Genomic DNA, 21,590 nt, shown 5'->3' on the forward strand with positions numbered 1-21,590 from the left:
TTTATTACATCAAGATCTTGTTAGATAATGGCTCAAAAAGAACATTTTATTTATTGATCACATGTTGCAAACATTTAGCGTATTTTGAAAGCTAGGAACAATACAGGGGAGGCAGAAGGTGGTAATATAATTTATTCTACTTAATCTCTTCATAAATCTAGCTAGAAATAAGGAATGGGACTTTATTTGTAGCACAACTGTGATAACAGGAAAAATAGTCTATTCTCTTCAGCAGTTATTTAGTTTTCTTATGGTCAAACTGTTTACATCCACTCAAGACAGATTAATCTTTTACAATCTGGACTCTTGTCTTTCTCCCTTTTAGAGCTCAAGTACTTTGTAAATATTTGGTGCAACATATGCACAGCAAATCAACAAGGCCCAGATTTGGCAAGCACTTGAAACAGAAGTTAAGCACATGCTTAAATCCTTATATTTGCTTAACTACACTTATATATGCTATACCAGAGAGAAGTGGATTAAACACAGGCATAACACCTTTGAATAACAGGGGCCCACAACTCTGACTTTACATCTAAAATCTATATAACTCTATGGATACTTTCTAAAGAGTTGCCTTGGGATAAGCGGATAGTGCAGAGGTCTGTACATGGGGAAACAGAATGGGAAGTCTGAGCATTTTGCACTTCCCTCCCTGATCAGCAACCACAGGGAAGAGGGGAGAGGTTGGAGGCACTAGGCGCTAGAGACAGGGCTATTTCCCAGGCATCTGGGAAGCCTGGAATACTTTAAAAAGGCAAAGAGAGTTATGTTATATTATGTATAATTCTAGGTACAGTTAACTGTTAGTATACCCAGAATTCTCTTCCACTGTTTAATTCTACATAAAGCCAAACTGAAAGCAAAATAAAGCATTTTAGTAGGAGAGAATTTAGGTCGCAGTCTCTTTAGCCATACAAAATAACTGCTTGATTTTTACGGTGATTACTCTGGGTCCAGTGTTATTCAGATTAAGTCATGCACTGGAGTCCATTAAAGCCACGGCCTTTGCTTAGGGGGCCACTGCCCCCCAGCATCCTCATAACTCTCTTGTCTGCTCTGAATGGCCAGATTTTAGAGGGAAGCCAGCAACTGAGTCTGTGTTTCATACTATTTGCTCTATTTTAGTATTTTTCCACTGGCAAGAAGTTCACTTGTTATGGGCTGGCTGTAGTTCAGACTCACAATTTAGAATGATCTGGTTTTTTGGCTGCTAATAATGAAATATAAACAAATTTCTCCAGATATTTATCTGTTGCTATGTTTTCTGTATTTAGAACACAGAGTTTAGAACATACTGGCAGATGCACGCCCACAATGTCAGTTAAGGTCTTAACACTTCTCTCTGAAGATTTTCCAGTGAGGGACAACTCCAAAACGTGTGCATGACTTTTCATCCCTCATGGATTTTACATTGCTGACAGCGATGGCCAATCCTTGAAAGCAACGCAGAGCACTTGTTTTGAGGATGGCTGTGGGATTTCCTGCTAAAGACCTAGAGCAACACCTGGCTTAGCTGGAACGCTCAGTGCAGTCCACAAAATCTGGAGGTGAGATTTCGACTTTTTGGAACCAGAGGCTGTGATTGTATTTGCCTGTGATATAAAGATTTTCTGCCCAAAGATCACAAGATATCCCAGCTGATTCAGCCAGAAGATTGGCAGAGAACCACATACAAGGACTGTGACACTGTGGTGAGGGGCACAAGAGACAACTGAGGTGCTCCACAGCAGACATCCTACAGACAGCTGCTCTGCTAGCATGGAAGGAGACAAGGTCACCACAGACTCCACTCACGAGCATCTTGGCTGCTCTAAACATAACCAGCTTTTCTCGAGGTGCTGGCACAGATCCCACAAAACTAGCAGATGCCAGTGTTATCAGAGGGACCTCCAGCTTCGCTTTAAAGGTGTTAGCGTGGTAGCAGCAAGACTAGCTGCAGCAACACAGAGCTCTGCACAGTCTCATTTATTCTGCTGAATCTAGCATTACCCTACCTGCTTGTGACACATCTTCACATCTCTCATGCTTTAGGGGTTCACGACAAAATAAAACCCAAATTTCAGACTTGCAGAATAACACCCAGAAACAAGCGCTTTCAGGTGTTTGAGTAGAAAGGAGCTTACCTGGCAGGGCAGTCACATCTGTTGCATGACTGATAAGTAGTCACTGGCTTTTGCAGTTCTTTGCATAATGATTCATTTACTTTCTGTTTCTCTGAATTCATGCACTGTAGTCTTCTGGAGCGGGTTCCCGAATTCCCACAGCTAGCTGAGCAAGTACTCCACTCCGCATATTCCCATTTATAATCTAGTCATAGGAGAAGAAATGCAGTTGAAAACTAGTGAGTGAGAGAGGCATTACGCATTGTAACTGGGTCACATTTTGATTGTTCTGGCAGCACAGCCTGTAAGCTAGATAGGTACCACATTCAATGCAGAACAGCAAATATCTCAGCATTGTGGAAAGGGACCATAAGCCGGAGAAGAATTTAGTCCTGCTCAGCTTCCCTCAACTTCAGCTCTTACACATGAGCATGAAGTTCTCTAGAAGGCAAATGGGATCAGCATATGTGCACATGAAGGGCAGAACTTGGCTCACAGTAGGAACTGATGAACTTCTTTTAAAACTTTCATAACATTTTTATACAATGAGCATTAAAAAGAGGAAACTGTAAATCAGGGTCTGTAGGCTTCCTGCTGTTCTACAGTAAGTTTATTCTGAAGAAAACTCATCTTACTCCAGACACTTCACATAATTTCATGATTTAAGAGAATCCTGTGCTAAACTATAGAAAAGGTATTTAATGCATAAATAACTTGCCACAGAGGCATCTGGCAAGATGAAAAGGGAATTTGTTTTAAAGAGCATTTTATATTAAAGACCAATCACCTCCAACAATTACTACCTTTATATTTAGTCACAATTCCACACTTCCCCCTCCCCCACACTTTTTTTTTGACACTTGGTAAAAGATGAAGTACTATGCAATGTTGACAGATTTTTATGTGATCACAGAAGGAGTCAGATTTTTCTGTAATAACCAAGAATAATTGATAGCTACCAGCTGTGTCCACAGGCTCGCTCTTCCAGCACATAATGAATTCTTTAACTTATTGTTTTTCAGTGTTTCCTTATTACTTCTGGGTTTCTTAAAATAATACAAGAGGGCCTTTTTCAAAGTAGAAATGGTTAAATTTACTGAGTGCAACTAAGATGGAGAGACTGTACTGTTTGTTTAACTAGGATGACACTGCTCAGAAGTGCCCTCAATATGCCTACTGTGCAGAAACCACCAGAAGAGATTTTGCAGTCTTACAAACGCATGGGTATTTCAGTGATGAAACGTTTACAGAAGCAACAACCAGAGCTAAAGCTCATGACTGCAAAATGGAATCCCCCAAAAGACTACCAGCCTCATTAGAAAGCATACTGTTAGGCAGTATGCTTTACTTCAGCCAGCTAAAGACTACAGGTGGACAGTTCAGTACATGGCTAGGCTTGTTCAGAACTTCTAACTTTAATGAGATATATATACCAGGACCAAGGCCCGGATATATTTCTTGATAAGATCTATCAGAATATTTTCTGATTCAGTTTATTAATATTTTGATTTACTTTTGATTTCAGATTTATCACCAAGAATCAACATTTTGATAATGGACAGTAAAATTACTTTGTAACTGCAACACTAACTCCACAACCCTTGGAAACAGAAGTCGTCCTCACTCACACAAGTAAACCAATGGCAGTCATTGAGAATACCTAAATATACTTATATACAGTGTAGAGAATTGCAAGATCTGATCTTATAGATTATTTGAGTCTTTTGTACATAAACAGCAAGCCAAATCATATTGGTAGGATAATAGATAAATCATGAACAACTTCAACAGATAAATCTCATTTGCATTCCCTAGGTATTGATTGGTTAGTAAATTTTTCTTTTTTAAATGTCAAATGGAACTCAGTGCTTTGCTGCCAGACTCTCGGCAGGACTTAAGTTCCTAACTCTCTTAGACACTCTTGAAAAGTCCAGCAATTATCATGTAATTAAGTTCTATAGCACCTTAAATATTTACAAACTACACAGAGCATTTGCAAATGCAGCCCATTGTCTTGCTGGTACATATGTAAGATTCTTCTCAAATTCATCTACAATATTGTTTATCTGCAGTTCCACACTTTGTAACTCACTAATGGAGATGGAATTTTGTGCAGGTGCATCACATTAGAGGATGAGGACCTTACAAAATGTTCTGGAAAACTTAAAACTGACATTGATAATGAATAGGTACTGTTTCCTAGGACGCAGATATGTTTAAGGGTGACTACAGTAAGATGGCTTCCATATCACTGAATGACACTTAAATGTGAAAACAACATTAAAATTATTTTGATTATAAATAATATAGTTCCACATACATCCTCCAAGTCAGTTTTTTTTCAGTTTGGTGGGTTATCATGATAACAATTTGTATGATTTGCTGAAGCTTAGAAAACTGGCCTGATTAAACAACTGCTCAAGCAGCAAGGCACTGAATCAAGCAATATTCTCACAGTTTCTCAGCTACACAAGTAAGAAATGAGATATACAATACTCTATTAGGTCCTGCTACTGTAGACGTTAATGCCCATATCCAACTCTGAGTATGGACATTGTCCATTGACTTAAATTGGACTACTCATATATCCGAAGTTAAATACACATTGTCTATTACTTTCCATGTACAAAAATAGGCCAGGGTTCAGGAAAGCCTTTACACAGTGAAAGAAAATAATATTTAAAAATTTAAGAATTTGTCATATAATTTTCAACAAACCTTCCTTCTTGACATTTACCCAAACTGACATTGGTTTTGCACTAACTGAAGTCCAACATCTGTACTGTCCAGCGAATTGACCAGAGTTGGTGTTCACCTCCAGGATACGACCCCCGACCAGGGTTCGGTATTGCAAGGTCTCAACTTCCTCGACTGGGAAATCTCTGAAAAGCCAGTGAACCGTGTTTCTGTGGTTGGTAAGCACTGGGCAACCTAAAAATCAACAGCATTTTAGCAGTTTTTTCTAAACACAGCAGCTACATTGATGTGTTTGCAAATGGGTATGTATGAACCTGTGATGTTATATAAAGGCCTTATCAATCTAAATCACAAAGAATATGCATAAATTCACTGAAGTCCAAGTTACAGCCCAAACTGATCCTGACTGAGTCTTGAGGGTTATCAGCTGTGTAAGACAATTATACTTACCATAGTTCTTTATATTTTCCCTTTTAGTAGGTTCTTGCAAACATCATTTCTATATGAACCAAGGGGGGGAAACCAAAGTATTTAAATGGAGTGAAGATTTCACACCAGACTATAATATGCAAACAGGCTTGTGAGGGGAGAGTTTTTGTCTGTTTTAGAAAGGAGTCATAAACACTAAATGAAATTACTCCACATCACTGCACAAGCACAAAAAGGGATGGAAACAGAAGTATTCATTTAGACAGAAAAATAAAAAGCAATTCTAGAGAACAGCTGGAACCCCTCACATTTTCAAATGGAGCTCAAAGAAATTACCCAACTTCAGTCTCATGGTGAGTCATCTAGATGATGCCTGCGTGGTCACCATTACAGAACATTTTTTTGTAAAGCTGGATTAAAAAATCGTCACATCTCATCTCTAACTCTGTGGCTCCTTCTGCTCACAAAAAGCTGAGACATGCTTAGGACATCCAGATGGTCACCAAAACTGGACTCTTAGAAATCACACTCACCTCCCCCGTGGGGCCCTTTCCATTTTAATGACATTAACAACACACACAATTCAACCACCAAAGCAGAAAAGACAACACACCTATTCTCAATGGATCTCCAGGTACCACACTGACATTTGTACCGATTGCAGATGCCATTAGGACACGCTTTCTTCTGCTTCCCTTTGATGATAGAGTGTTATTATCTGTAAATGTTTGCTCTGGAAAACAATGTATAAAATCTCTTCTTACCAAAAATTAAACCAAGGTTCTAAAGATAATTAGTAGCAAAATATCGAATACTAGTTATCAAGCAGAAGGATAGTAGTGCTTTGGAACTCTTTAGGATCTTCATTTATGCAATTAAACTGTTCATCTAACAAATATACTTCAAATATGAAAACAGGGAAACAAATTATAATATTACAAAATTTAAAACTTTTAAAATATCAAACGTATTGACTATTTTTTTTAACAATATGAGCCTATAACACTTAGCTTAAAAACAAGATTTACATGATCTCTGATTTATTTACTGTTTATTATAATAATATTGTTTATTATTGCATTATCAGTCATTCACATACAGAAATTAAAAAAAAAAAACTCTCTCAATGGAATCAGGCCAATTCTTCTGTTCCATTAGATGGAAATATGACAAACTGCCATAATAAAAAAGAGAAAATCTCTTAAAAATATGCCATGCATAGTAGAGATTGCATAATATAGGCAGAATCGTATGCCTATCACTATAGCAACTCCTCCTTTTTTATTATATGCCAGAATAACTGCCAAAACCGTGGGTAATCTGCCAGTAACACACAGTTCTTGATACTTTGTCAACATTTATATTTTAATGAATGTGCATAATATCCAAGATTCACCTTCCTTCTGTGGCTTAAGGCTTTTGTTATATTCTAACTTCTGTGGGTCATTTTATAGAGGTTCCTTTGGATTAGTCTACATTCTTCCTTAGTGTAAAATGTCTGCACAAGGCCTCCTGATTGGCTGTGAAAATGGTGGGAAAAAAAATCTCCCCAGGACCACACTGAGGCCAGTCCTGCACTGTCGCCGACAGCAGAAGGGCTAGTTGTCTCGTCAGCGCGTAGGCATGCTTATTAGAAAGGCTGCACATGTTTTGAGCTGCCGCTGACTCCCCAGGGTAGGTCAGTACTTGCTGTAGCAAGGTCCAGTGGTGTGACATGACACTGCTTTGCGCAGCACTGAGTCAGTGCAATCTGCAAGTCCTGACACTGGAAGTCCTCTCATTTCATTGAACTTTTGCACAGTCAAAAAAATTGCAGAATTTGGCCCTCTACTGGCCAGTCTAGATTATTTAAAGATGTTATTTAAAAAATAAATCTAGATTTATTTTTAGTATCATGTGATCAGGATTAGAAATGAAGTTCAGACTCTTGTGAGCAATCTTCCAGTCACACCATTATAATATTATTCCTCTCAGGAACATTCGAAGTTTTGACCTAGTCCAGGAAAACTGAAACTAAGAAGGCTGCTTCAGTTTACACTCATCCTTGCACAGAGGCTCCTATTATGTCTCTGGTACGTCTTTCTTGGCCAACAGATCCAAACTTCTGCAACCTACCCTAAGTGCATGCTTAAGAAAGAAAGCTTTGTAGCAGAATTGGCCATGTATAACTGTGTTGTACTTTGTACAACAAAATGGTGATCTCTAGAACTGAATGATCCATTTATTGGAGCTACTTGCAAGGCATGATTGTATCATACAGTATTACATTATTAATCTACTTACAATAGAGTCATTTAACAAGAGTTTTTGTGCAAGTTTTCTATTTTTAGAGTTAGCAGTTCATGTTCAGACTTTTTTTGTTTTCCATGTCTCTGTTTTATTGGCCTCTATAATTAAAAAAAAAAAACAACTTTGCTTTTATTTCGCTGCATTTCCCTGTAGATTTTTCTGAATAACTCAAGCCTGACCTGTTTCCCTAGATAAAAGCACTGGGCACAATGTAATATGACACTGGATTTAGTTTTCTAATGTGTCTCATTATTTAAGGGCTGATGTTTGTTGCCTAGAAGCAAGAAGATAGAGCAACATTTGAAGAAGTCACAAATGAAACCTCCTATACGTAGATCTGCTACTACAGGAAACATGAAAGAGAACAGATCCCAAGGAGTGAGATGCAATAAAAAATTCCAAGTTTATTATAAAGCATAAAATATCTCCCCAACTAGTTCATTGCTAAAACTTCATAATCAAAGTGGCTCACTGCTGTTATCAGTAAGGAATTCTCACGTGGCACCTACCAGTTAAGTGGAGAACAGATGCGGCCTCTGCTTTTCCAAGAGCATTAACTGCTGTGCAGGTATACGTTCCTGCATCTTCATACGAAACATTCCTCAGAAATAAAGACCCATTCAAAAGCAAGAAAGAATTGATTTGCAGCACATCTTTCTTCTTAGACCACGTTACGTTTGGTTGAGGAACACCTTTAAAATGCAAATAATTAAAATACTTACTGAGTGAGATAAATCATAGGTTTTATATTGCTGACTGCTACTATAATATCCAAGAACCATAAGTCTCTTTGTCATTTCACCAATACTGTAAATTAAAATAACAACACTGCAGCTAAATGAGCACTTTTTCCACTCACAACAAAACTTCTCAGTTATTAGCCCTATTAACAGTTCAGCATCCCACAGAGATTAAAGGTTAAGCACTGTAAGGCAAGCTCACAGAACAGCTTTAAAAACTGCTGCCAGTCATTCAAAAGCAACGCAATGTGTTCGTGTGTGCGTCTACTGAAAAACATGAGACTCAGCCCCAGCCTGGACCAACTCATGTGGAGATCTGCACAGCATCTTTTCATTGAACCTGCAGCCCAGAATACATGGAGTGAATAAATATTACATTTCTAATTAAAACAAATCAGAAAAAGAAATTGAGGAGCAATGTTTCTCTTGAAGAAAAAGGATGTATTTATTAATGAAATTAGAAAATATATGGGGCCAATTTCTGCCAAAGAGACCACTGAAGACTTCTCCAGATAGCAGATGCCATAAAGACAAATTGTAGCAACGCTCTGCGAAGAAACAGAAAGAGCTTTTAACAACTAAAGTAGGGGATCAGTTGTTTAACACTCATTTATCATGTTATAGAAAGCCATCATCTTTCCTACTGAAAAGTTGGAACTCTGAGAAATTCAGTATTTGCAGATAACTTGCCATTCTATATTTTAATCTATTAATGACTTTGGATTTTTAGTTTTAATTAGATGAATTTTGAAACTGCATGGTATTACCTCTGTGGGATGACTTCCACTGTTGCTTTTTTTCCCCCCTCAAATATTTGCCTTTAAAAGGATATTTTGCAAGTTGGCCGATGGGACACTTTATTGCTTGCGCTCTAGTTGATCTGCCGCAGCAGAAGCGTTCATCCAAAGCTCCAAAATCCTAAATAAATCACTGGGTAGTTCTGACGTATCTGGCACGATGACTAGCCACAGAGATAAACAAATGCACAGGACAGCTCAGAGCAATTAAAACGTCTTGTGCTTGAATTCTGTTTTCTTGCCTAAATACATCAGGTCACCGCAGACTATCAGAAGGGGATCCACAACAGGACCTCACCTGAACGTGGGACACATGGAAATTTCAGCCATATCAAATGCTAATTCGGTCTCCTTTCCTCACAGATCATCGTGGGGTATTACTTTACAGATGATGTCTTCATGATGTGGAACAGCGTTTAGGAACAACTTTAACATTTCAATCACTGGCTTAGCACTTTCAATGCACACCTCAAGTTTTTGCTTTACTGTAATAGGAACCAGACATATTTTTTGGATCCTGCTATTTCACTGAAGGAAAAAGCTCCCCACATCATTTTGTCTAGAAAGACAGTGGAGAGAAATATTCTCCTGCATGATCACAGATTTTATCCTGGACAATTTAGCAACTGCCCAGTGCTTTTATGCTCACAAGGTTACGTTTTACTGAATAAAACTGCACAAAACAAGGTACAGATCTGCAGAGTACATGAGGGTCCAAAAATCAGGCTGTCCCTCAAGTTTCCAGAAGAAGCTTTATAACACTTCGAAAACTCCTTTTGGAATTAGGAAGAGGTCTTGTTTTAAGGGTCTTTTTTTCATTATATCCCAGCTTTCTGGCTACAATATATCATTCTCAGACACATTTTTCCTTTACACTGTATTTTCCATGGCCATTCAGGGATATATACTTACTGTACAGATGAGCTGAGGAGGTGTTGTGAGGATGCTGAGCTATTTTAATCTAAGGCTTAGGTTTGCAGTCAGACTACCCTCAGTGGCACCAAAATCCTGCAGACCAATTAGAGCCCAAAACAGGCCAGAAGCAGCACAGCTGGGATAGGACTGAGGTCAAAAGATTCAAAACTCAGTTTCCCCAAAACACAAAAACATGAAAATGTTTGGAAAGGTTCAAATTTAAGCTTTTGACCTGGGCCTCTATCAAGCTTCAGCCCAACCTCCTCCCTTGATAGAGTCCTCACTCTGCTCTCAACACAGCATTCAGAAATGTATCTCATTCCTGGGATTTAACTTAAGTAAAATATTTCTTCCTTCCAAACTTGGTCTGTATCCGAGAGTTTATCCCTGAAAAGTTGCTGTGTCTCTATTCTTCTTGTCTGTCATTCAGAGACATGTACAGCCTTTTTAAAACCTGGACTGGAGCTCAGTTTGCAGAAGAAATCTGCAGAATAGCTTTGACTCTCATTTTAAGTTCAAAACTAGGGTATCTGTCACACACACCCTTAAGTCAAATTAAATTACTAGCCAGTAATTCCTCCTTCTGCCCCAAGGACCTCCATACAATTCTCTGGGGGGGGGGTGGTGGAAATCATGCAGTACCACACACACTAGAAAGTAAATCAGGCCATTTCTCAAGTGAATACAGTGAATAAACAAAAGGTCTAAGGAGCAAAAGTGTGGACAGAGCCGTGCATGGCAGTACAGCAGTCAGCCCAACTGAAATGCACAATGAATCCATCCAAATTATCTTAAGGGTGCTGTCACTTGCAGAAAGTGAAAAAAAATATTTAAAAATTATCAGTTAAATCTATACATATAGAAGACACAGCTGCATGCTAGAAGAAGGGGGCCTCTAACCCAGCCTTCCAAGGGAACTCCAAACTGAAGAGCACAAAGGTGATACAAAGGCTTGTGTGTCTAGAGAGGGGCAGCACAGTATCGGGCCAGAAACAAGTTTTTATTGTGTTGTACTATTCACATCTGCTGATAGACACCCAATAAATGGATTAAAGAAATAAAACAGACAGGAGAAGAATGTAAAGCCATCCCTTACAGTCCAGCTCCTTTGCATGCTTGGGTGAAGCAGCAGACACATTGCGAGTTCTTTGGGACAGCTTCAGCTTATCTGCATGTTTACGGGGCCAGTCAGAAATCCTTTTCTGCCATAACTCTCACGAAAGACACCGAGTTCTTGTGCATACTGTCATTTCTGGAATTCCTATCAGGAGGAACTCTTACTGTTGGAAGATACTCAAACAAAACTATTTTTAAATGTGCATTTACCTTTTTAATAGTCTCTGTGCTTAACAGTGCTTTGCTTAAAACCCCTTCTCATAAGGTAGCTCACAGCACAACCCCAACACGCAATTACCATTATTTGTGCGTTTCTGTGGCATAAGCTTCCATCACGCAGCTTTTCAATACTTTCCCTTTAGAAATAAGACCCCACGTTTACTACTCCTGAGATAAGATTTTGCTTCCCTACTGGCATGCAGGGCTGCGCACTGAGTTAAAGATTATCTACCAGCTCTTGTGAGAAAGAGGGCAAGGTATACAATTCTCCCGTTCCTCTTGTGACAAGACTCTCAGTACTACTCTGAATAGCACTGATTTAGCTACACAAAAAACTGCAGGATACTTCAAAGCAGGCCATCAAAATGCAAAAAAGCTGTTTTTCCTAGGCAAAACAGTTAAGGCCTAAAATCTGTGCTTTATCCTTTAGTATTTGTGTCAATAAAGCTTTAAAAGTTTTATAAATATTAAGCTTTCTTTTCTGAAGAGAAATTAAACTAAGCAAGAAGAGGCCAAACCATGAGATGACTTTTTCCTTGTATTATTATACTTAAACTTACGGGCATAAGCAGGACTTGATGGGTACTTCATCCTCTGCACAGAGTTGAATTTTACTGCAAATGCTTGACTCTCCTTTACACAAAGACTGATTTACCCTGGGACTTTACATGGACAAAAATAACATTCACTCCCTCTTCAAAATGCCCTTCCATTACAGGACTGCGTAGAGAAGACCGGTTAAATAAGAAATATGTGTTCAGGATTATTAATAGAAATGTTTAACAGCTAACTATGTTGAATTTTAAAAATACTTCCCTCTCACTGCTATATTTTTCTGCCCTCTGTTCTTCTGACTCAAAGACGTTTCTACTGTTGCCATTGTCCTCTCTGGGACGGTTTTAAAATGTGTCTTTCTTTTCATCTTCCTGTCCAAATTTAACACATCTACAAAAGCTTCTTCTGCAAAATGGCTGTCTATCCATATTGGTCAGAAGACACCAAATAATTTTAGAATCAGTTCCTAGACCTTCTCTTCAAGAAAAAAAAGTGTATCTTCCAGTTTGCAATCCTGGAAGGAAGTCATTTCCTATCTACATCCAAGAAAATATTACTTTCAAGCAGAAGAGTTCCTGGTTTGATCCCAGGCCAGGACAAAAATGAGAAGAGGTAAGAGATGGCTCAAAGCCACCTTTGTTTGCTTCATACCCCACCTCCACTCAGATGCAGCTGAGGATGAGCCCAAAGGTATCTACTCACACAAACTGCCAAAGGTTCAGAAACCCTGAATGCAGTTTAGATCCCAGGGATTCAAATGGGAGATTCGTCACTGACTTCAGCAAGTAGCAGAATAAAACAGTCATATCCTATGGCTCCAAGTCAGGAAAGCACTTAAGCACATGATTAAATCCATCCCTATTAGAGAATGCGATTAAATACATGCTTAAAATTAAACATGGCTATAATTGTGCTTCAGGAACAAAGATGTGATGCTGAATTGGGGCCTTACTAGCCTTAAAAAAGTAAAACTTAAAAGTCAGAATTTTGATCTTGTAATGGATCTAAATCCTTTGATGTTAAAAAGTTCTGCTACAGACCTAAGTAGCTACAAAACTTTAAAATTAGTTTAATCTATTTTTCTGACCTCAAACACAGGTTATTTTCCACTAGCACTGGAGCAGTTCTAAAATACTCAATGTTCCATGAAAAAAGTCATTTTCCACCATGAGTGGCCCTGGGACACCAAATGTTACGGAAAAAAACTCCAGCTCCGGATGGGACTGTGAAACACATGTTTAAAAAAAGAAAGAAAAAAAAAAGAATCTGCACTGTAGGGTGCCCTTAAAATATTCAGTGTTCAAAAACAAATTTCCTCCAACCTTGAAAGTCCTATGAAATATTACACACTATAAAAATCTTGGCCTACTAGCTAGTTGCTCTAAAACATTGGATATGTCTTCAGAAATTTTTCCCCCAGCTTTGTAGAATCTCATAAAGTATTCTGTATTTCCCATTCAAGAGCAAGGCAGAACTGCGCTGGCAGAAATCACATTTTGCTGCACTTTTCTAAAAGTTTACCTAACTTTAGAGGCCAGCTTTGCATGTCATTTTTCAGAGGAAATGATTCTGGGTCAGCAGTGTACACGATGAATGTCCTCTGAATATTACTTCTTCTACACTAACAGCTACAGTGGAATTAGCATAACTTACAATACAATTTCTTCAGCTGATATATTTTCTTATTTTCTCTAGCAGAAATCACAAAATTCCTTTAAACTTATCTGTACTATGCTTGAGCCAATCAACTCCTAGTGAACTTCAAAGAGCCTAGACTATGCTGCTAGTGGAATTACCTGCACGAACCTTGCCAGCTTCACAGGGAGCAATAGGCCTGGACTGAGAACCAGAGGGAGACGTTCTGGCACTCGGTGAGGTCTTCCAACCTGCTCCCTGATCCTGCCCCACTTTCCCACAGTCTCTCAAAGCTATTCTCTCTGCCTCTTTCTACCAGCCAGGTGACAGCCCCTCTTCCTAAGCAGTAGCAGCAGCTGGCAGAATTCAGGTATATTTGCTGATGTCTGGTGACCTCCTCAGAGGGGTCTCTAAAGCAAGAGCCCTTCTCATCCCACCCTTGCTACAGCTCTGCCAGGTCCTCTTTAGTTCTCTGTCAGCTCGAAGAGCTGCAGGAGTTTAGGGCTAAGATTTTTCAAAAAATTGGCATTTAAAATTAGGCAACTCTATTTAGGCATCTATATAAGAGGGCTGAATCGAGTAAGAACTCAGAAATAACTGCTAGACTAAACTCTCTAGGGGACCCCCAACAAGGATGTGGTTGGTGCACCTTAGGGCAATCCCACACCTCACCGATTTTGTCAGAGACAGCTCTGCCTAGCTGGTTAGCTGGTCATTCAAACTGAATAGCTGTGGCTATATCACCAAGGACCCAGATATTTATGGTCTTGGAGGAGATACATAATCAAGGACTTGAAGCAGATATATATTCCAGGACTCAGAAAATATAGTTTTATCAGAAATTAAAAGAACTACACAGGAATTGCCATCCTTAATCAGACCTGAAGTCCATCTAACGCGGCATTGTATGTCCGGTGGTGGGCAGCTGGGGATGCGTAGGGAAAGAGCATTAAAATCATGGCATTTATGGACTGACCCCTCCTCAGTATATCTTCCTGACTGCCTAAACCAGAGGTGGCACTTAGACCATCATGCTTGTTATTTTTTCTTATGTTTTCCTTCTACCTTTTCTAGTACTGCTATATTCTTTTGAGCTGAGGTGACCAGAACTGCAAACAGGATGCCCCATGGGTTTAAACAGTAGCCAAATTATACTTTCTCTTATCAGTTTGTTTTCCAGTAGCCCTGACTTGCCTTTATGGCCACCACGCAGGAGGAAGCCAAGGTCCCCAGGTCACTAACCACCATGGCTCCACAAACCTTCCTCTGAGTGACAGTTCTTCAAGTACAGCCCACCACTGTGTGCACATGTCTATATTTAAAGTTATTTTTTCTACATGTACATTTAGTTTGCACTTATCAACTCTGAACACTGTCTGCCTCAATTTAACAACTAAATGCTATTTGTGTGATCCTGCTGCAGCTCTTTGCATCTAACTTAAGATTTATTATCCATGATTATTCTTGACCCTTCAGTTTTTGTCAACTAACTGTTCACATTTTGTTTCAGAACTTTCATAAATATGTTGAAAATCCCAAGTCCCGGAACAGTCTTGGGGCACCTGACTGATAATCCCCCTCCACTGAAAAAATTGACAACTTCTTCTTTCCATTTACTGCCTATTATTTAATCATGTTCTAATCAACAAAGTAACCTCTTCTTTTACACTGTGAGAGTTTCTTTAGCTTTGCCTAGGGAAGCTCTGACAGCTTTTTGAAAATCCAAGCAGAGTACAAAGGGAACACCCCACACCTGCTGAGCGTTCCCAACAAGACTAAAGGATTTCTGATATTTTGCCTTTCTCTAACAAAATCCACATTAATGCCTCCTGAAATAGGAGTCTGAGGCAAACCTCTACCTCAGTAAGGAAAGCTGGGAGAGAAGGAGAAGAATACACAACAGAAAAGCAGTGGTGTGAACAGTTACAATTCATGTTTTTTCCACAGGCGGTGTAGGCTACATCTACATTAGCAAGCTGGGAGGGCGTCAGGGATGGGGTTGTAAAGAGAGAGAGCAGGTACCAAGGACCTAGCACACATGCGACGTGTGTTTGGGTGAAGGCTGCTCTGGACTACTTGGCTCTAGCCTGGCCCCTGGGACTTGCTGCCCATTTGTATTTGGAGAGTACTTGGTGCACTCCCGGGCACACTTTTCAGCTTAGTTTCATGCAAAAGAGATTCAGTTTTCAGGCTCTGAGACTGTAGCAAGATACAAACCAAAGCACAGTTAAGTGGGAACAACTGTAAGATTTACTTCAACGCTTACACCTGATCCAAACTAAAACACTAATGGAGATGCACTTAAAGAAGATTAAGAACAAAAGATTTTTGCTACTATAAATAGTGTGAGTATACATCATCCCTTCCTCATGAAATATAGTTGCACTTACCCCTATACACCTTTGAAATCCATTATTAATTACTTTTAGAGACACATTAAAAAATCTAAAAGAAATTAAGATCCAGAATCCTATGTATTTAATTGCTGTTTTTCTTCACTGAGATGACTTCTGAGGGGTTAAACATAGAAGACAAAGGACAGCAAAGTCGCATTTGGATTAGTGTGGGTAAATGAAGGAACAGATGGAAAATCAAACTGCTGATTTATCCAGACGTGCTTCAAGTTCCAATACTGACAGCAAGGAGAAGGAGAACTTTGTGAAATGTGTGCAGAAAGACAACCCTGATTCAATAGGTTTTGTATACTTCTCACCAAATCTTTATCGATATTATTCTTAGAGAGCCAAAGTATGTTCATTAGTATGCAGAATTTGGATGAAGTTTTTACTCTTAAAAGTCTTCAACCCAATACATTTCAGAGATGCAATACAGCGTGTATGTAATACAACCTCAACTCAGGATATTTCTTTTCTACTCCCTCACCAGCAGGGGGCATACAACGCACATTTTACACGTCTCTTTTTTCCTATTTTACTTCAGCTAAGAACTCTCAAGGTTTCACAATAAATGGAGTCTGACAGTTTTAGTTTATTTTAGTAATAATCACAAGAAGATCTTTTCTGCAAATACAATAAATGTTATCCAAGAGCAATTTGGAGCAATCAGTATTGATATTTATACCATGTGTGTTGATTGAAACGCTGTTGGCTGTAAGAATGGAATATGAATCTGTCGAGAATGTTATGAATATTTTCTATCATACACTCGTGTGGGACCTATAAAAGTGAATTTATTATAATTAGTGGAAATATATTTTTATTATAAATTAAGAAGAGAAATATATAAAATAGGTTTCAGCAATTTAGCTGAAATAATTTTCTTAACTCTTGCCTTAACGTTCTGTTATTTATTAGGATACATTGCTCTATAGCATATCTAAGTATTTGCTACCTGACTGTGATTTTTAGAGTGTGTGAGAAAGTCTTTCAAAAGGACAAAAAGAACCAAACTAGTAACAACAAAACAAGAAAAAAACCCTCTGCTCTCTAACTCTGCATGTAATATTAAACTTTCTTGTTGGATGGATTTAACGTAAAGGACATAAGGTGGCCTAACGAACCCAGAGGCCCTTAAGTGCAATACATTTGGGTCTCTTCTTGGCTATGAATAACTAAAGGCTGTATTGTACAGCCATTAGCTGGCCTTTAGAGGAGGCTGAAAAGTAAATCTTTCCCTACAACATCACCCTCTCTCTACCTCTCACAATAGTCTTTGCTGGTTTGTTGGGTGGGCTGCTCCTGCTCCCAGCTCTTCCGCTCATGATGTGCTCCTAAATGAACCATGACTTACCATTTTTGCATATATACATGATTTTCATACACATTTCAGAAAGAAAATTCCTGAATAGACCCTGCACTGTTAGACACAAAATGCAGAACTCCATATGTAGATTTATTCACAAAGAAAACCATGGTTAGAACAGCTATAAATAAGGATTATAGGTTATTCAGCCTATGGAAAAAAACCTCAAAAGTCATTGCAGCCAAGAAGTTCAAAAGTAATTTAAGAATTCTGCTAGTGGCATGGCACTAAAATTCTTCATGCACATAGACACCATGTTCATTGGGTGGTTGTTCTTATGCATGATTATTTTGTGGGCTAGCAAGAGTCCAACAGCTCGGATATATCTGTTTGGCATCACTGGAAAATTTGTATGAGTAAGGTCTGTGCCAATGGATCCTGAATATATATGCAGCAAAACACGAAGAACATCACAGCCTTATCTAGCGATACTTTGCTTACAACAGAGAGAGAAGCTGTTATCTACAGAGAAAACACATCCTCCTTTCTGCATATTCAAAGGATAGGGCAGTGAAGAAAAGGTGCTCTAGATCCATAGTCCGGGTCTCCCCGCCACTAAGAGAAAGAATTGCTCTTACAGCCACTTTGATGTTACAGTCCTAACATCACCCACAGGCCTAAGAGGTCCTCAGCTGGTCTACAGAGTCACACTGCATGGTTGTCTAATGGTATTTTTAATCAAAATATTCATTGTAAGGATTTACAGTGGGCTATTACTCCAAGAAGGTAGGAGACTATTACTGTAAATCAACGTATCTAACGAGGAGAAAAAATGAGCAAAACCAGGACTCCAGCAGACTCAGGTTACCTATTCGTAGGAAGAGGACTTTTAGAGTACATCAAAATACTAATATTTTTTCTGGTTCACTTTTTCAGAAATCAAGCTCTTGCACATACGATAATGTCACAACATGTTTTATCAGTATTCACAGCAAAGCTCTCATTTTACTACACAGCAAACTCTGACAGACTTTTGCGTCCCACCCTATTAGACAAACATATTAGCATAAAGTGCTATTAAGTTCAGTCTTCTGGAACTAAAGTTAGTTGTGTATTATTCTTGATTAAGGAAGGAAAACAGAAAAAGTGTGCTTACATCATTTCATAAGTTTTTCAGCTTCTAGGCTAAGTGAAATTTTAAAACATACAAGCTCTGTTTTATTCACAAACAGTAATACTTACTTCCTTGGCAATGACAGGAAGTAAAGCAATTAGATAAATCATTTTCTAAGTCAACACTGGTGTCTAAGCATAACTGAAATTTGGCTCACTAACATACACAGTTCTAAAGCACTTGGAAGTCTACAGTCCCATGTGAAAATATTAATTTATATTTAAAATTGCTAACTGCTCACCCATCCTAACAATATTAATATTAACAGTGTGACGTTAACTCTCTGCTAAATCTGCGATGTAGGTCAGTTATACATAGAGTTGCCAAACTATCGTTGGAAAATATTACTTCATCAAAGAATTAGCCTTGGTACAACAGTGAATAGCAGAGCCACATGTCCTAATATATGTCAGCCTGGCGCCACTATTGTATGCAGAACTATTTGCATATATATATTTCTATCACTATTTTGGGTTAATATCAACACCATCTTTCTGAAATGTCCCCCCAGCAATACAAATGTAAATGGCACACTAACTTCTTGGACAATTTCAGTTGCAATGTTCATTGTTTCTAGCTCTTTCATGCGTCTGCTTCAACAAGGCATAAAAGGCTGACCTTCACCTCATCAAATATTTGGCAGAATATTACCACTGTGAATTAAATCTTATGATTGAAACTTAAAAAACAGTAACGATGAGATTAAAAGTAGAATACCTACCTTGCCCATACAAAAGACTAGAAAATAAAAGGAAATGGTGAACTGCTTAATACATGTAGCTTCTGATCAACCTAAGAGCTGCTCCACAGATGTTGAGCTAGACAATATCTACAGACTCTTGCGGCTCGGCACTTCTCTTTGTTTCCTTACTGCAGCTGCAGACTGATGGCTCTAAAAGGTAAGTTTACTTCACTGTCAGGTTTAAAGTTCTATTAAGCTGTGGCTGGAGATTTCATTTTCAGTTTTAACAATAGTCTAGACATATGTGCATCTCAAATAGGGATAAGGAAAGTTCTCTGATGAGCAAGTCAGCTGGCTGTGCTTGCTATTGCAGCAAGATAATCACTCGCTTTGGTGGGCTTTACGCTCCGCAGTGGAGCCTCTTTCATGGAAAGAGAAGTACTTTTAAAGGAAAGCCTGCTTGAACACATACACGTGTGTATAAATTAAAGTGACAGACAGAAGAGAAATAGGGCTGGTGAGGTGACAAGCCTAACAAAAATGACTAATGATTAATGATTCACTGCTTTTGCTGGTTACTTTTTTCCAAGACATACGGTAAACTTCATATTCCAACATTACAAGGAATGTCAGTAGCGTTCTTGCTTACCTTTCACTGGACACTCAACCACAATATTTGCTCCAATTCTTGCCATGACCGTACCTCCAACAACTACAGAAAGATTGCTGGCTTCCAGATTTGTAACATTTAACAAGGAGGAGAAAATGACAGGAACCTCTTTGAAATTAAAAGAAAGGAATAATCGGTTTTAAAAGCTTTCTTTGGCTTTTAAATGCAGACCATGTGTTTAAGTTCATCACATTTGAAACAGAATTCAGTCTGCAAAGCAGCAGCCAGAAAATGCAGGTGGGTTAGATAGACTCTGTTCACACCTGCTGTGGTTTTAGAGCAGCAACAAGGTCTCATTGCTACCTCTTAACTTAGGCAGAATTGCATGGACTGCCAATCATTTCCCGTTGCAGTGGGGATGGGTGTTTGTATGAAAAAAATACATGCCTGATTGCATGGACGCCGCAGTCTTACCTGCCCGTAATAGCAAAGATGTTTCCATATCAAAACCAAAGTCATTAACAACCAGGCATCCATATGTACCAAGTTCCCTTCGAGTAGGATTCTGAATCTGCACTTTTCCAACTGTGTCCAGGATTACCCTTCAAGAAAAGACACAGGTTACTGTCCCGGGAGAAACCCAGCTGCTAATGGGTCTTCTTGCAAGAGTTTACAGGTACAGCAGCAAAACTGCTTTTTAGGCGTTTACCATTCTAGACCAGTGCGTGCAATAGCCATCTGCCTCCTCTTTGGTGGCAAGGGGGAAGCAATAAGGATACAGAAGGATCTTTCAGATAAGCCCTTTTCCCCCAAAGCTGTGTCCTATTTGCAGCACTTTGGAGTACAGTTAGTTTGCTACTACAAACCAGAATCTCCCGGGAACAATAGCATGAAGAAATCAGACTATCACTAGTAAAAGTTTTGGCAAGAGATCCATTTCTCCAGAGCAAGCTTGGTTTTCAGCAGGACTGGAGAATTTGCAAATGTATGAGCTAATCTGACTTCCAGATTAGTGTAGCTTGAGATTTTTTATTGTTATTATTAAACCTTGCCTGCCTTGCCTGCCATCTCAGTGGCAAGACAAGAGAGAGCATCACATGCTGGGAAAGAGGCTGAAAATAGCAGCCTGGATGTGTCATGCTTTTCCCCCTTGTTACCTTTCTCAGGCATACACTAGTCATGTCCAAAACAATTGTGGATCTGGCATTCTCCAACACCGAGTACACACACAAAAGTAAGAGATACACAAAAACATATTAAAAATACTTGAACCCCAACAAAATAAGCCCTCTCATGCATGAAGAACACACAGCCTCCTTTCACAAACCTAACAGATACACAACACGCTCATCTTCTCGTATTTTTTCAGGTGCAATATTATTGCTATCACTAGCTTTTGAGCATGTGCATGTGTATGTGTATATATATGTATCTATAAATATATATATGTGTGTGTGTGTGTGCGCGCATTTGTGTATAAGAAATGTAGCAAAAAAAGTAGGAAAAGGAAAACTGCTTGCCCATATAGCCCTTAACGTGAAAGAATGTCAATCTGGGCTAAAATGAAGGCAATTTATGAAAGTAGGCATTAGGAATCAAAAAGATACTCGTGAATATACAAAACACCATCATTCCCCCAAAAATGAAAGCATCACTTGCAACAAATTAATGGGAAATTACACATAGTTCACAAAATAAACACAACTAGTAGGAGCTATGTGGTTCCAAAAACATTTTCACTTTTAAAAATGGCTTAGTTTTGGTGTCTTTGCTTTAATTGATAGCTCTGCAGAAGCATATTTTTCTTGGCAGTGGGGTTAATCAGTTAAGTATGTTGAGAAATATCCAAAAATATCTTTATCATTTTAGAATCTTTTTTTTCATTACTCAAGAGCTAGCTATAATTCAAGAGGCTCACACACAAA

At 38.7% G+C, this 21,590-nt stretch overlaps 1 protein-coding gene across 1 annotated transcript in view; it reads right to left on the bottom strand.

Annotated features, from left to right (window-relative positions):
- Nucleotides 1-21,590, bottom strand: part of ADAMTSL3 (ADAMTS like 3) — a 199,680-nt gene that overhangs the window by 5,807 nt on the left and 172,283 nt on the right. Inside the window, exons 22-27 of the mRNA XM_013957291.2 lie at nt 20,140-20,267; nt 19,705-19,833; nt 8,030-8,212; nt 5,845-5,964; nt 4,824-5,036; nt 2,127-2,310 (exon numbers count right to left, since the gene is read on the bottom strand). Coding sequence (XP_013812745.2) covers nt 2,127-2,310; nt 4,824-5,036; nt 5,845-5,964; nt 8,030-8,212; nt 19,705-19,833; nt 20,140-20,267 — 957 coding nt within the window. The remainder of the gene's footprint in view (nt 1-2,126; nt 2,311-4,823; nt 5,037-5,844; nt 5,965-8,029; nt 8,213-19,704; nt 19,834-20,139; nt 20,268-21,590) is intronic.

The sequence above is a fragment of the Apteryx mantelli genome, chromosome 15 (genome assembly GCF_036417845.1).
Source record: "Apteryx mantelli isolate bAptMan1 chromosome 15, bAptMan1.hap1, whole genome shotgun sequence".
NCBI lineage: Eukaryota > Metazoa > Chordata > Aves > Apterygiformes > Apterygidae > Apteryx > Apteryx mantelli.